Consider the following 12,538-nt stretch of genomic DNA (forward strand, 5'->3'; position numbering starts at 1 on the left):
ACAGCCTCCACATGGAATGGAGTAACATTTGAACTTGCCTGCAGACTGACTGAGCAGTGTGAGTCCTTTTTATTGAAGTGGGCCAAGATGAAGACTGTATTTCTGCTTTATAGAGTGAATTTAGAAGTTGACCTTGCAGCTTAAACACCCCCTCTACCTAGAAGGAAAGCCGGAAAGCTGCATGTGTAGGGCTGTACGCTTGACTGCAGGAAATCCAGGTTAAAAGCTTTGTTCAGCTATGAAGCTCACTCGGTGTGGCCCTCCTATCAGGCTGGCAAGGTGGTTGTAAGGCTAAAAAGCCACTGTGGGATACCAATGTTAGAAAATGGGGCAGAAAGTGTTGAACTATGAGACAAAAACATTTGAGGTCAAAACACACCAGTCTTTGTTTATATGGTGATGTTTGTTTTAAAGGTCAGATACAGCCATTCTTTACAATGACCGATCCGTGCTGGAAAATCATCACCTTAGTGCAGCTTTTCGCCTTTTACAAGATGATGAAGAGATGAACATTTTGTCTAACCTCTCAAAGGATGATTGGAGGTAAGAATGCCTCAATAGTAGTAAATGTAATTTCTTCAAGTGCCCTCCTCAAGTGTACTCAGTGGGAATTTTGGTTCACGGAGAACCAGCAGAAGATGAATTGTGGTGTCGTATTATAAGAGCACAAGTGGCACTCAATTTGCATCGAACACCCCCCCCTCCATTGCAACAGAAATTATTTTAAAATATGCCACAGTAGTGTGTCATAACAATGAAGACATTTTTGAGAGCAGCATACAGTAAAAAGCCCTAAATTAAGGCTGCATGGGATTTCAGGACTTACTCTTCATTAAGATGTAACCAGTGAAACAAACATGTAGAAAGATGGATGCTAGATTACCTTGAGGCCACATAGTTTGAAAATATAACTGTAGTAACCATTTCTATAACATACTGTATATAGTTTGATACCATCCATATTTTTTTCATAAATATTTCCATACTGACAGAAAGGTGACATCAGAAATTTGGGGCATTTACCTCCAAAAGCAGATACAGGAGGACCTTGTTAATCGTGGGTCCCGCTCTTGCGGTTTCACGTATCCACAGTCAGGTAATTAGCATCCAACCTCCGTATATGCGATGTTAAACCAGCAAAAAATTGGTTAGATTTGCATATCTGCAGATTGGAAGCAGCCAGAAAAGACTGCTGCCATTTTGTGCATCTGAGCCATTTTGTGGTTTGTTTTGTAAAAAAAAAAGGGGGGGGGTTGGTTTTTTTTTGAAAAATTGAGTTTTTTCATGGGATTTTTGCACTTTCAAGAGGGCATTGCTGGAGTTCTAGAGGCCATGATAGGGCACTTTATTTTGCACCTCCCCCTTTGGGCCTGTTTTTATGGTGGTTTCCCAGCCTCCAGAAACCTAACCCCCATGATTACATTGCTTGTAATGACCTGGTATTCGTGGATTCCTTATCTGCGGCAATGTCAGGGAAGGGAACCCCCACAAATATTGAGGATTTCCTGTATACATTTGTTTTGGTAAGGGCAATACTTTCTGATTTGTTGGCTTGTATATTAGTTTGGATTCTAGCATTAGTGTGCAATGGTCCCCGCTCATGTAATGGAATGAAGGCATGTTTAATTTAATGTGCATATTTTAAAAATACATATACACATCTCCTTATAAAAATAATGTTAAAAGGGAGAGGAGTGGCTTATTTGCACATTGTATTCCCATGTAATCAGCTGATCAGCTTTCAAGTGTTCATCTATTCCACGTTCAGAGCCCTGACCAACTCCCTTGTGCTGATGTTCCAGACATAAGCAATGTGAAATTATAAAGTATTATAGGTGGTAGTATACTCCGCCTATGGAAAAGAGAGCCCCTTGGTGTTGTTGTTTTTCTGAAAAGCATGGGGTTATCTCTTAGCAAGCAAGACTACATTATCTAACTAAATTGTTCATGCCAGTTCTGGTATTTGGAACATAACTGCTTCGGTTTATTGGCCCTCGTCCAGTCCATTACCTGCTCCAAGCACTAGTTCAATACCAGTTCAGCTGGTTTATACAGAAACATATAATGGGAGGAGAGCTGGGTTTGTGATAGCAAGCATGACTTGTTCACTTTGCTAAGCAGGGTCCTCCCTGATTGCATATGAATGGGAGACTACATGTGTGAGCACTGTAAGATATTCCCCTCAGGGGATGGAGCCGCTCTGGGAAGAGCATCTGTATGCTTCCATGCAGAAGGTTCCAAGTTCCCTCCCTGGCATCTCCAAGATAGGGCTGAGAGAGATTCCTGCCTGCAACCTTGGAGAAGCCACTGCCAGTAGACAAGACTGAGCTAGATGGACCAATGGTCTGACTTAGTAGAAGGCAGCTTCCTATGGTCCTAACATCACAATAAGATTTTTTTTTTTTAAATTGCTACCAAATTGCTCCCAAGTCTACACCTTTCTGAGACCTACTAAATATTTAACTTTGGCTTGAGTTAAATGTGACACTGGACAGATTACATTTGTTTACCCATGTGGCCTTTCATCCAGCTGGGTTCCCATTTGGGGCTTGGGCCCTCAGCCATTACATCTATAACTAGCATGCCAATGCATCACTTGCTGGCAATAGAATGATGGTAGGCTACAGCTGAGGGTCCAATTAACATGTGAAGTATAATGGGGCACCACACTGGGGAGCAGTTTTAAGTCTGCTTGAAATAATCAACCAGCGTGGTATAGTGGTTAGAGTGCTGGACTAGGACCAGGGAGACCTGAGTTCAAATCCCCATTTAGCCATTAAACTAGCTGGATGACTCTGGGCCAGTCACTTCTCTCTCAGCCTAACCTACTGCACAGGCTTGTTGTGAAAGAGAAACTCAAGTATGTAGTACATCGCTCTGGGCTCCTTGGAGGAAGAGCGGGATATAAGTGTAATAATAATAATAACAATTATAATAATAATATTTAAATTGGGCCTGATTCTGGAATTTTGGGGGAAAGGGCCTCTTGGTGTTGTTATTTTCTGAAAAGCATAGGGTTATCTCTTAGCAAGCAAGACTACATTATCTAACTAAATTGTTCACGCCAGTTCTGGTATTTGGAACATAAATTCCTCCCTGCCCTTAAGCCCCATTAAAAAGATAATGTGAAGTGGTCAATGACGCACATTGGGGTGTAGAGTGAGGATGTCATAAATAATTTGTAGATAGAGAAACAAAAAAAGTGTGTCTTACATGTTTCTGTCTCTTTCTCTCTCCCCATCCCTTCTCGATTGAATATTTGCCCAAAAGGGAATTCAGAACTCTAGTGGTGGAGATGGTGCTGGCGACTGATATGTCCTGTCACTTCCAGCAAATAAAAGCCATGAAGAATGCATTGCAGCAGCCCGAAGGGTGAGTCATCTTGTGACACTGTGAAGGGAAGGGTTGTATTACAGCTGGTATTTTGCCACTTCATTAAACAAGTTTTAAAAACCTTTCTCTGAGGGGAACCAGCATCCTTTGATGTCTGTGCCTATTTCTGTTTACTGCAATTGAACACACACACACACACACACACACACACACACACACACACACACACACACACACACACGTTCTTCCAGAGGAACATAGCATCTAAAACAATGGAGCTTGGATAAAAGGACATTCCTGTCACTGTTGTGTCTTCTTCACTATAATCAAAGCAAGCATATTGCTGCTCAGCTAAAGGGAAGCTGTATGTGGGCAAAACCTCTTCCATCATGTGGCAACAACTGGCCCTTAGTTATTCTCTTTTGCAGAAGATGGCAGGCATTGAGGAGGTACTAAAGACATCAGACATCTTCCTGCCTGGTGTTGAAAGATTGCGCTCAGCTTTAGATAAGTACTAGGAGCTTCTGTTGAAAGAGAAGGCCTGTTTTGTTTCCTTTCTTCCGGGGAATGCATCAGCTAATTTCTTCCTGTTTGTTACATATTTTTCTTTGGGGAACTGGGGCTTTTGTTAAGGGAGGAACTCTGATGGCAACTACCCACATCCAAGCTAAGACTTATTGTTTAGGTTTTATTTGTTGAGACGGATGATAATTTAAAGCAGTGTTTCTTGACAGTTTTCATCCTGAAGCACACTTGCAGTAATTAAAAATTGGGCACATTCCCCTCCCATTCTTATTTGTTTCACTTGCACTGGCTGGTGTGCCATGCTGATTTGCTCTGAGTGAGCTTCAAAAGTAGGGAATTTAAACTCCCCACTTTTGGAGCTAACTTGCTCCCTTAATATGCACCAGGAGGGACACATCCCAGTGCATTTACACTCCCTGCTTTTGGAGTTGACTCAGAGTGAGTCAGCATGGCACACCAGCCAGCACCCCTTGGCACACTGATTAGGAAACATTGTTTTAAAGGGGTGGACTTTGGTGGGGATTATTTCTGTTTTAATGCAGAATATACCTTTCTGTCACCTCAAGGATACAGTATTTAGGGCTCTCCTGAAGGGGTCAGAAATCATTTTCTGAATCTCAACGCATTGATGTGCACTGACATATAGAGTATGATAGAAGACCAGTGTAAGTTTGGATTTTATGAACCTACTTGGAGCTACCCATCTTCTTCACCCTTTCCTTACACTTTGTGCCCTTAGCGTCAGTAAAACTTCAGTAAAACTTACGTACACTGCTTCAGTACACTGGTTCAGATCATCATCTGGCTACTTACAAAGTAATAAAGGGCCGGTTCAGGTGATATAAGTTTCTCAGAAAGGTAAGGGATGAGCATGGGTGCACAACTCTCCCCCCCCCCATACCTAGCATGCCATCTCACCACAACCCAATCATGTGCAGGAATGGGTTTGTCTGAACCAGTCCTCAACACATGGATGAAATGCGATTTTAAAGAGGAACCACCTTCTTCTCACGATTAGACAGCAGCAAGATGGCACAACTATTTGAGGAGGAAAAAGTGATCCTCCCCCACATGTTTGAGAGGGCTAGCAGACATATTGTCTGAACTTTTCTACAATGTAGATTTATGTACTTTTCTGTGTTGCATCGAATACAAAGAACATCCCAAACAAAGGCGATTGCAACCAAATCCATTTAGGTACACACAGAAATTCAAGTGGAGAGTATGTTGTTATTAATTGTTATTATTATTACATTTATATCCTGTTCTTCCTCCAAGGAGCCCAGAGCGGTGTACTGCATACTTGAGTTTCTCTTTCACAACAACCCTGTAAAGTAAGTTAGGCTGAGAGATAAGTGACTGGCCCAGAGTCACCCACCCATTAGTTCCCAAACTAATGCTCTCCATTACTCATTTATAACTCCCATCACTCTAGAGAAGGTCTGTCTTAGAGAGTTAGATTAATCTTTCAAAGTTGTCTAGCAATGCAAACACATGCCAGTCTATAAGCCAAAAGTTAGACTAGCCTTATTTCCTTCCTTGGCAGTCTCTTTCCCAACTAATGGCATGGATAATTAATTTGTTCTGTTGTTTGGGTTTGCAGAATCGACAAACCGAAAGCCTTATCACTGATGTTGCATACAGCAGACATCAGTCATCCCGCCAAGTCATGGGACCTCCATCATCGCTGGACCATGTCACTGCTAGAGGAGTTTTTCAGACAGGTAACTTGGGAAAATTGAACTGTTTTGTATGGTCACTGACAGAATAATGAAATTAGAAAAAGAAGGGAGTGATAGTAGGGTACTTCAGAATAGCGGTTTCTGTGGTCATGAGATAAATTCTAGGAAGAAAGCAAATATACTTGGGCAGTGTGTCCCCCCCCCCTATCTTATTTGGGCAGCATTTGCTTGTATATTTAGTTGTGTGATAGCATCTATCATCAGCTACTAGTTGGAGGGCTATAGGCCACCTCCAGCCTAAAAGGCAGGATGCCTCTGAGTACCAGTTGCGGGGGAGTAAGAGCAGGAGAGAAGGCATACCCTGCCTGTGGCTTCCAGCAGCATCTGGTGGGCCACTGTGTGAAACAGGATGCTCGACTAGATGGGCCTTGGGCCTGATCCAGCAGGGCTATTCTTATGTTCTTATCTGATATACTGATGTACTACCTTCATTGACATGATGCCAAAATGAAATCTGCTCTCTTCTGGAAAGATATGAAGAGAACAATTCCACTCTATATTTATTTAGCACAGCCACCATAAATATATATGTGCTTAACTCATAAACACCTCCCAAGATTTGACATCAGTATCCCTGTTATTGTCGGTTCACAGCAACTGGACCTCTAATTTATTTACATTTACATGGAGAATTTCAGAGCTGAAATGAGCTGGTTCTTGAATCATTCCTTTCATTCATATCAGTTACCTCTAGTGGGTGGTGGGTAATTAATTTCATGTATTATTTGTTTCTAAAATGTGCTAATTGCTTTTCTGCTAAAAGCACTCGAGATTATGTGCCAGAAAATCTACAACAGATCACATAATAAAATAACAATAAAAACAGGTAACAGCACAGATTAAACCCATGTTAAAAGCACTGGGAAACAGAAAGCTTTTACTCTCTGCCTCAATGCTAAAAGGAAAGTGGCCTGGTGAACCTCCCCAAAGATCTGGTAAAGTGTGTAAAGTGTGCTGAGTTGGATTTGATTCCTGGTGACCATAGAACCCTGTGGTTGTCTTTGGTAGAATGTAGGAGGGGTTTTACCATTGCCATCTCCTGCACAGTGTGAGATGATGCCTTTCAGCATCTTCCTATGTTGCTGCTGCCTGATATAGGTGTTTCCCATAGTCTGGGAAACATACCAGTGGGGATTCAAACTGGCAACCTCTGGCTTGCTAGTCAAGTCATTTCCCCACTGCACCACAAGTACCTTGCATCTATCTATCTATCTATCTATCTATCTATCTATCTATCTATCTATCTATCTATCTATCAAATTTGTACACTGCCCCAAACTTTCGTCTCTGGGCTTTGACCTCTGCAAGATTTCATTTCACACAGAGACAAATGCTCTGGCAAAATGGGCAAGTATATATATATATATGGAGACAATCCCCTTAGATAAGAACATAAGAAACTGCCTTATGCCAGCTCAGACCACTAGCTCAGTACTAATTGCACGGACTGCCAGTGGATCTCCTGGGATTCAGACGGGGATATTCCATTGTCCTATCTGGAGATGGGAGAAATTGAATCTGGGACCTTCCACATGCAAAGCGTCTGCTCTGTCTCTGAGCATCCAGCTCAGTTATCCCATCCAGCACATTAAGGGGCATAGCCAACACCTTGAATTGGTCTTAGCAAACAGGCAACAGCCAGATGGTGTGCATGATGCCAGGAGGGTGGGGGTGGGCAACAGGGTGATGGTGCAAGTAGACCAACATAAGTTTAACATGTTCCCTGCAGCCATCCCTGCTGCATTCTGCACTACCTACAGCTTCCAGGCCATCTTCAAGGGTAGCCTCAAACGCGGCTCATTACAGTTATATATATAGAAAAAAGACTTATTTTATTTATTACATTTTAATACCGCCCCATCCAAAGGCTCTGGGCAGTCTTTAAAATTTAGTTATCAATGTGTCATGCGGGGTGCTGTTTGACCAAGCCCTCCTTGGGCATGCAGAGCTAGCTGGTCTGTTCTTTGAATCCCAGCTTTATATTCTGGTACCAGGATGGGGCCTGGGCAGAGTGATGAGCAGGTTCAGGGACAGAGCCAGGGAACAGACCCCAGTTATTTTTGGTTGATCCAGGGTCGTAGCCCAACACAAAGGCTATCTATTCCCTTAGAGTATACAGCCTAATAAATCCAAAAACAATAATAACCAAAAACTACTGAGGAAGATAGAATCTGGCCTCAGCCCCTGGTTTTCTGGCAACTGACTAATCACCCAAACTGGCCAGGCCTAGTGAGGAGCCCAGACTGTTCCGGAGGCCATTCTACAGGCCTCCGGACCGGTCCGGACATGGGTGGTTCGGGGTTCGGGTGATTGGGCTGAGGGGTTCCTTTAAGAGTGGGGGGAGGGTTTACTTACACCTCCCGCCGCTTTCCCCCTCCGGCACCCGTAGTTCTTTTAATAATTGGGGCGGCAGGATACCTCCCGGACGCCCCTTCTTATATTTTGCTGCTGCTGCCGGCTACGCTGCAAAAGGCTCCAATAAGCCTGTAGCGCATGCGCCTCATGTCTCCGCTTTCTCCTAGCAATTGAAGGGCCTTCGAATGGCCAATGGCGGGTTATGACTCTCAATTCCTCTCTCTTTCCCTCTCACAGCAGCTTGTCTTGTCTTGGGTGAGCAACGCAAGACAAAGATCTCGCCCACAGTTCCCAGATCCCAGTGAAATGTGAGGGAGGGCACGGTGCTGCATCACTTGAGTTGTGGCGTGCCGTCTTGAGGGCTCTTTCGAGCTGGAAAAGGGCAAGTCGGCGAGTGCGATTCCTGGCAAGCGCTCAGCTTGAGAACTGGACGGAGCGCCTCGCAATGGCAGGCCAACCATGCCTGAGCCTCGCTCCCAGCAAGCCATGCTCCTCCGGGCGCGCATGGAGACGAGCGCATTAGGCACTGGAGTGGAGCTCACGCTCTGCACGGGAGGGCTGGAAAAGCCCAGCGGACGTCCTTCGAGTGCCTTTCGCCTTGCATTGGGGCGGCGTGGGAGGGGGGCACCTGTTGTTGTTGTTGTTGTTGTGTTTGGGCAGGAGACGTGAGGTGCGCACGCACTACAGGCTTATTGGAGCCTTTTGCAGCGTAGCTGGCGGCAGCAGCAGAAAAATATAAGAAGGGGTGGCCGGGAGGTATCCTGCCGCCCCAATTATTAAAAGAACTATGGGTGCCAGAGGGGGAAAGTGGCAGAAGGGGTAAGTAAACCCTCCCCCCTCTCGTAAAGGAACCCCCCAGCCCAGTGCCGGACTGCAGTTCCGCGGTTCCGTGCACACCCCTAGCCAGGCCTCTCCCCACACTCCCCAAGCCAGTTGGCCATCCTGTCTCTCTCCTTTAAAAAGAAATATTTGAACAAATTTATTACGCTAAACAATATTGATCCAAACAGAAACAGCAAAACATAATACAATAAACTCCAATTCATCAATCCATCCAAGCTCTAATATCGTCTGGGGTAGGAAAACAACCATAATTTTCCTGATTAGTGTAAAGAATAAAATCTGACCAAATTACATAAAAAAACATTATTTGTAGTCTGGTTTGAATGAGACCAGATAATATGGGCTAGCTTTTCTGAGATTGCGATTTGCCATAGGTTCTTGTACCAGATGTTCATTGACATGGCTTGATTTTTCCAATGTTTGACTATAGCTAACCTGGCAGCGGTTACCATATACACAATGGGGTGCTTCTCACAATCAGCAAAAATTGGGCTAGCAGAGGCTAGCCCAATTTTTGGTGACCGTAAGAACCACCGGGCTCGCAGCTGAGCCCGGTGGTTCTTGAGCGGCAAACCAGCTTGAGAACCCCTGGTAAAAAGAAGGTTTGCGAAGCGAGCGCTCCAGCAAACCTGCTTTTTACCATCGTGAGTAGCCGCGGCGCAGCTTCGCTCACGGAGCTGGCCATCGTGTGGGCGGCCGATCCGGCCGCCCAGGGCTCCCTGCCCACTCGTGAGCGGGGAGAGCGGGCTTAGCCCGCTCTTCCCACTCACAGGTTAAAACCGGGTCTCACTGTTCGTGAGACCCGGTCCAATGAATTTTTTTGATGTCACATTTGTATTGACACCAGAAAATACATTTACTAATGCTGGCTGGGGGAATAATTCTATTTTCTGGTTTGTAATCCTGCTCATCTCCGTGGTGGTCCACAGGTCCACCAAAGATGAAAATAGTTCCCTTGTAAGAGTTTATTACCTCAAAATTCCCTTCTCTCAAAGGATGAGGGATTCAGAAGCTAGGTTCTTTTTCTTGTTTTTGGCTGTTCAGTGACATTTGGAGATTCAAAACACAAACAAATAGTTAAAATCAAAGATTTCTTATCACCCAATTCAAACAGCAGATTTTAGGAGCAGCAGCTTGTGGTTGCAGGGGCAACAGATAACCCTTCATCCCGCAACCACTCCAGGAAAACGGAAAGCAGTCTTTTTTGATGTATGCTATTTTTACTGGGGTTAGATACCATCTATGGAAAACTTTGAGAAAGTTATCCTCAATTTGGGCCAAAGAGGAAGTAACTGGCTTCCATTTCCATATGTTTGGCCACTCCTGATCTTTGATTTCCTGTTGGAAGTCATTTCCCCAAGACACTGTACGGCTAGGCAGTGGGTTGAATGTGTAGTTTATAACCAAATCGTATAATTTTGAAACCACACCTTTGAGGGTGTCAGGGGCGTCCAAAACCAATACTTCAAATTTTGTTAGTTGTCTGTTAGCTTCTGCTGTTATTTCTGGGGTGGAAATAAATGATATGCCCTCTAGCCTCTAGGGTCGATAGGATTTCTCTGCTGGTAAAAGTTACTTAATCTGGTAATTTCCAGATCAGTAGCTTCTATCAGTCACAGAATGCAATGTAAAATCACAAGTCAGGACCCAACAACCTGGCTGCTTAGTGAACAGGTGTGGGTTGCATATACAATTCATGTGTGCACTCTACAGTAAGCGAAAATTATGCTGCTGATCTTTCCTTAGCGAAGTTTGGTAATGAGGCAAAAATTCTGACAACTGGCCGAAAGGCAAAAAATGGCAAACTCTTTTGGAAACTTATGACTGCTTTAAAAGCACTTTTTATATAATATTGGGGAGTGGGACAAAGTCTGCTATTCTAAATGAACAAGCCAAAAGTTCCACTAGGCATGCCTAAAGCAGCTCTCTAAATTGTGGCCTCCATGAGCAGTGCATGAGATCGTAGACCCGGCCTGCTTAACTTTGGTCTCCCAGTTTTGGACTAAAGCTCCCATAATCCCCAGCCATAGTGGCCAACAGTCAGGGATTATGGGAGTTGTAAGCCAACGTCTGCAGGAGGGCTGAAGTTGAGCAGATTACTAGGGTAGGAGACACCTCCCACCCTTGTCTGGTAGCTGTGCATACTCCCAATTGCTCCCGGACCAAAGATCATCTGTGAGGGGAAAATAAAGCCGGGTGATCCTTCTGAGATCATGTGGTAAGCAGCAGCTAGGCTGGAGGGCTTTTTCCTCCTATACCCAGTAACTGGGTAAACCTGCTGGGTAGGAGGGAGCCCACCAACCTAGCTGCAGCTTACCACATGGAAGGAAGGAACCTCCTACCTTGCTTTACCACATGAGTCTTTGTTCACCGCCTAGAGTCTTTGGAGGAGGCGATATATAAGAAAAATTTAATAAATAAATAATAAAGACATGATCACAGAAGGAGCCCTCCAAGCCAGATGATCAAATATCAGGAGCGCACAGAGCTCCCAGACTAAGGTAGGAGGTGTCTCCTACCCTAGTAATCCTAGTGTGAACTGCCCTTTTGCCTTGCAGTCTATGCCTTTCTTTATGCTCTCAGTGATGTTAAAGCAGGTCTGCTCAACTTTGGCCCTCCAACTGTTTTTGGACGACAACTCTCATAATCCCCAGCCACAGTGGCCAGTAGCCAGGGATTATGGGAGTTGTAGGCCAGAATCTGCAGGAGGGCTGAAGCAGAGCAGGCCTGTGTTAAAGTAATATTTTCTAAGGTCATAGTAACGTCCCAGGGCATGGTCTGAGGGCACATGATACAGCCACCTTTCTAGAGCAAGCAGGTCTAAGTTTATGGTCAGTGCCTAGATGGGTGACTGCCTGGGAACTCCATGAGCTCATTCACACAATCAAAAACTGGGGCTATTCTCACAAACAGCAGGAACCCGGCTAAGGGAACCCAGCCCAGTTCCTGTTGCTCATGTGCTGCAACGGGAGCCATGCGGCTCCTGGCAGCAAACCTCCGTAAATGCCCCCACCTTTAAACAAGGTTGACAGAGCGAGTGCTCCGCTAATCCCCTCTTTTTGATTGTGAGTTGCCACGGCACGGCTCTGCGCCACTGTGACTGGGAGGCTACAACACTTGTGCGGGGCATCCTGGGACTTCCATGGGCCAGGTGGCTCCGATCCCCGCCGCTCCTACTGGCTCCATGATGGAGCCGGTAGTCGTGTGGGTGGCCAGTCCGGCCTCCCAGGGCTAGGCACAGGATCGTCTGCGGGGAGAGAGGGTCAAGCCCACTTTCCCCACAGAACCCTCCTCGCCTCTCCGTACTGCTCATGTGGAGAACTTCACTGTGTTCTATCTAGGTTTGGGAGCTGTGTGTGCTCCTGATTTTTGGTTCTGTGGAAGCAAGGTAAAAGGAAAACCTGGGTAAAGGTGGTGGTATGGAAGCAAGGTAGGAGGAAAACCTGGGTAGCTTTTCCTCCTACCTTGCTTCCACACAGTCACTTCTACCCCAGTTTTCTTCTGACCTTGCTTCCACACAATGGAAAATTGGGAGCACACACAGCTCCAAACTTGGGTAGAACTTAGTTTTTGATTGTGTGAATGACCTCCATGTATGCCGCTGTGAATGCCATGATGGAAGAAAGGCATGAAGCAGGATTTTCTCTTGTGCCTCACATTGAAATGTGAGGAAAATGTATAAGAAGGTGGAGTATGCTTTTTACATTTTTGCTTCGGCACTACTAACCTACTTCTCCCTG

At 45.0% G+C, this 12,538-nt stretch overlaps 1 protein-coding gene and 1 long non-coding RNA gene across 8 annotated transcripts in view; one reads left to right on the top strand and one right to left on the bottom strand.

Annotated features, from left to right (window-relative positions):
• The window catches only part of PDE1C (phosphodiesterase 1C), a 427,197-nt gene that overhangs the window by 333,389 nt on the left and 81,270 nt on the right, over positions 1 to 12,538 (top strand). For all 5 annotated transcript variants that reach the window (XR_008310343.1, XM_053265118.1, XM_053265119.1 and 2 more), the window contains 3 exons: positions 415 to 543; positions 3,271 to 3,372; positions 5,462 to 5,582. Coding sequence is in view for 4 of the 5 variants with exons in the window: in XM_053265118.1 (XP_053121093.1) it covers positions 415 to 543; positions 3,271 to 3,372; positions 5,462 to 5,582 (352 nt within the window). In the remaining variant the exon portion in view is untranslated. The remainder of the gene's footprint in view (positions 1 to 414; positions 544 to 3,270; positions 3,373 to 5,461; positions 5,583 to 12,538) is intronic.
• Positions 1 to 12,538, bottom strand: part of LOC128331564 (uncharacterized) — a 136,975-nt gene that overhangs the window by 82,449 nt on the left and 41,988 nt on the right. Inside the window, exon 3 of one of the 3 annotated variants that reach the window (XR_008310349.1) lies at positions 3,268 to 3,390. The exons of the other annotated variants lie outside the window; for them this stretch is intronic. This is a non-coding gene — a long non-coding RNA (uncharacterized LOC128331564). Of the gene's footprint in view, positions 1 to 3,267; positions 3,391 to 12,538 lie in introns of those variants that run through there. 3 annotated transcript variants of the gene reach the window in all.

Source organism: Hemicordylus capensis, chromosome 6 (assembly GCF_027244095.1).
Source record: "Hemicordylus capensis ecotype Gifberg chromosome 6, rHemCap1.1.pri, whole genome shotgun sequence".
NCBI classification, from domain to species: domain Eukaryota; kingdom Metazoa; phylum Chordata; class Lepidosauria; order Squamata; family Cordylidae; genus Hemicordylus; species Hemicordylus capensis.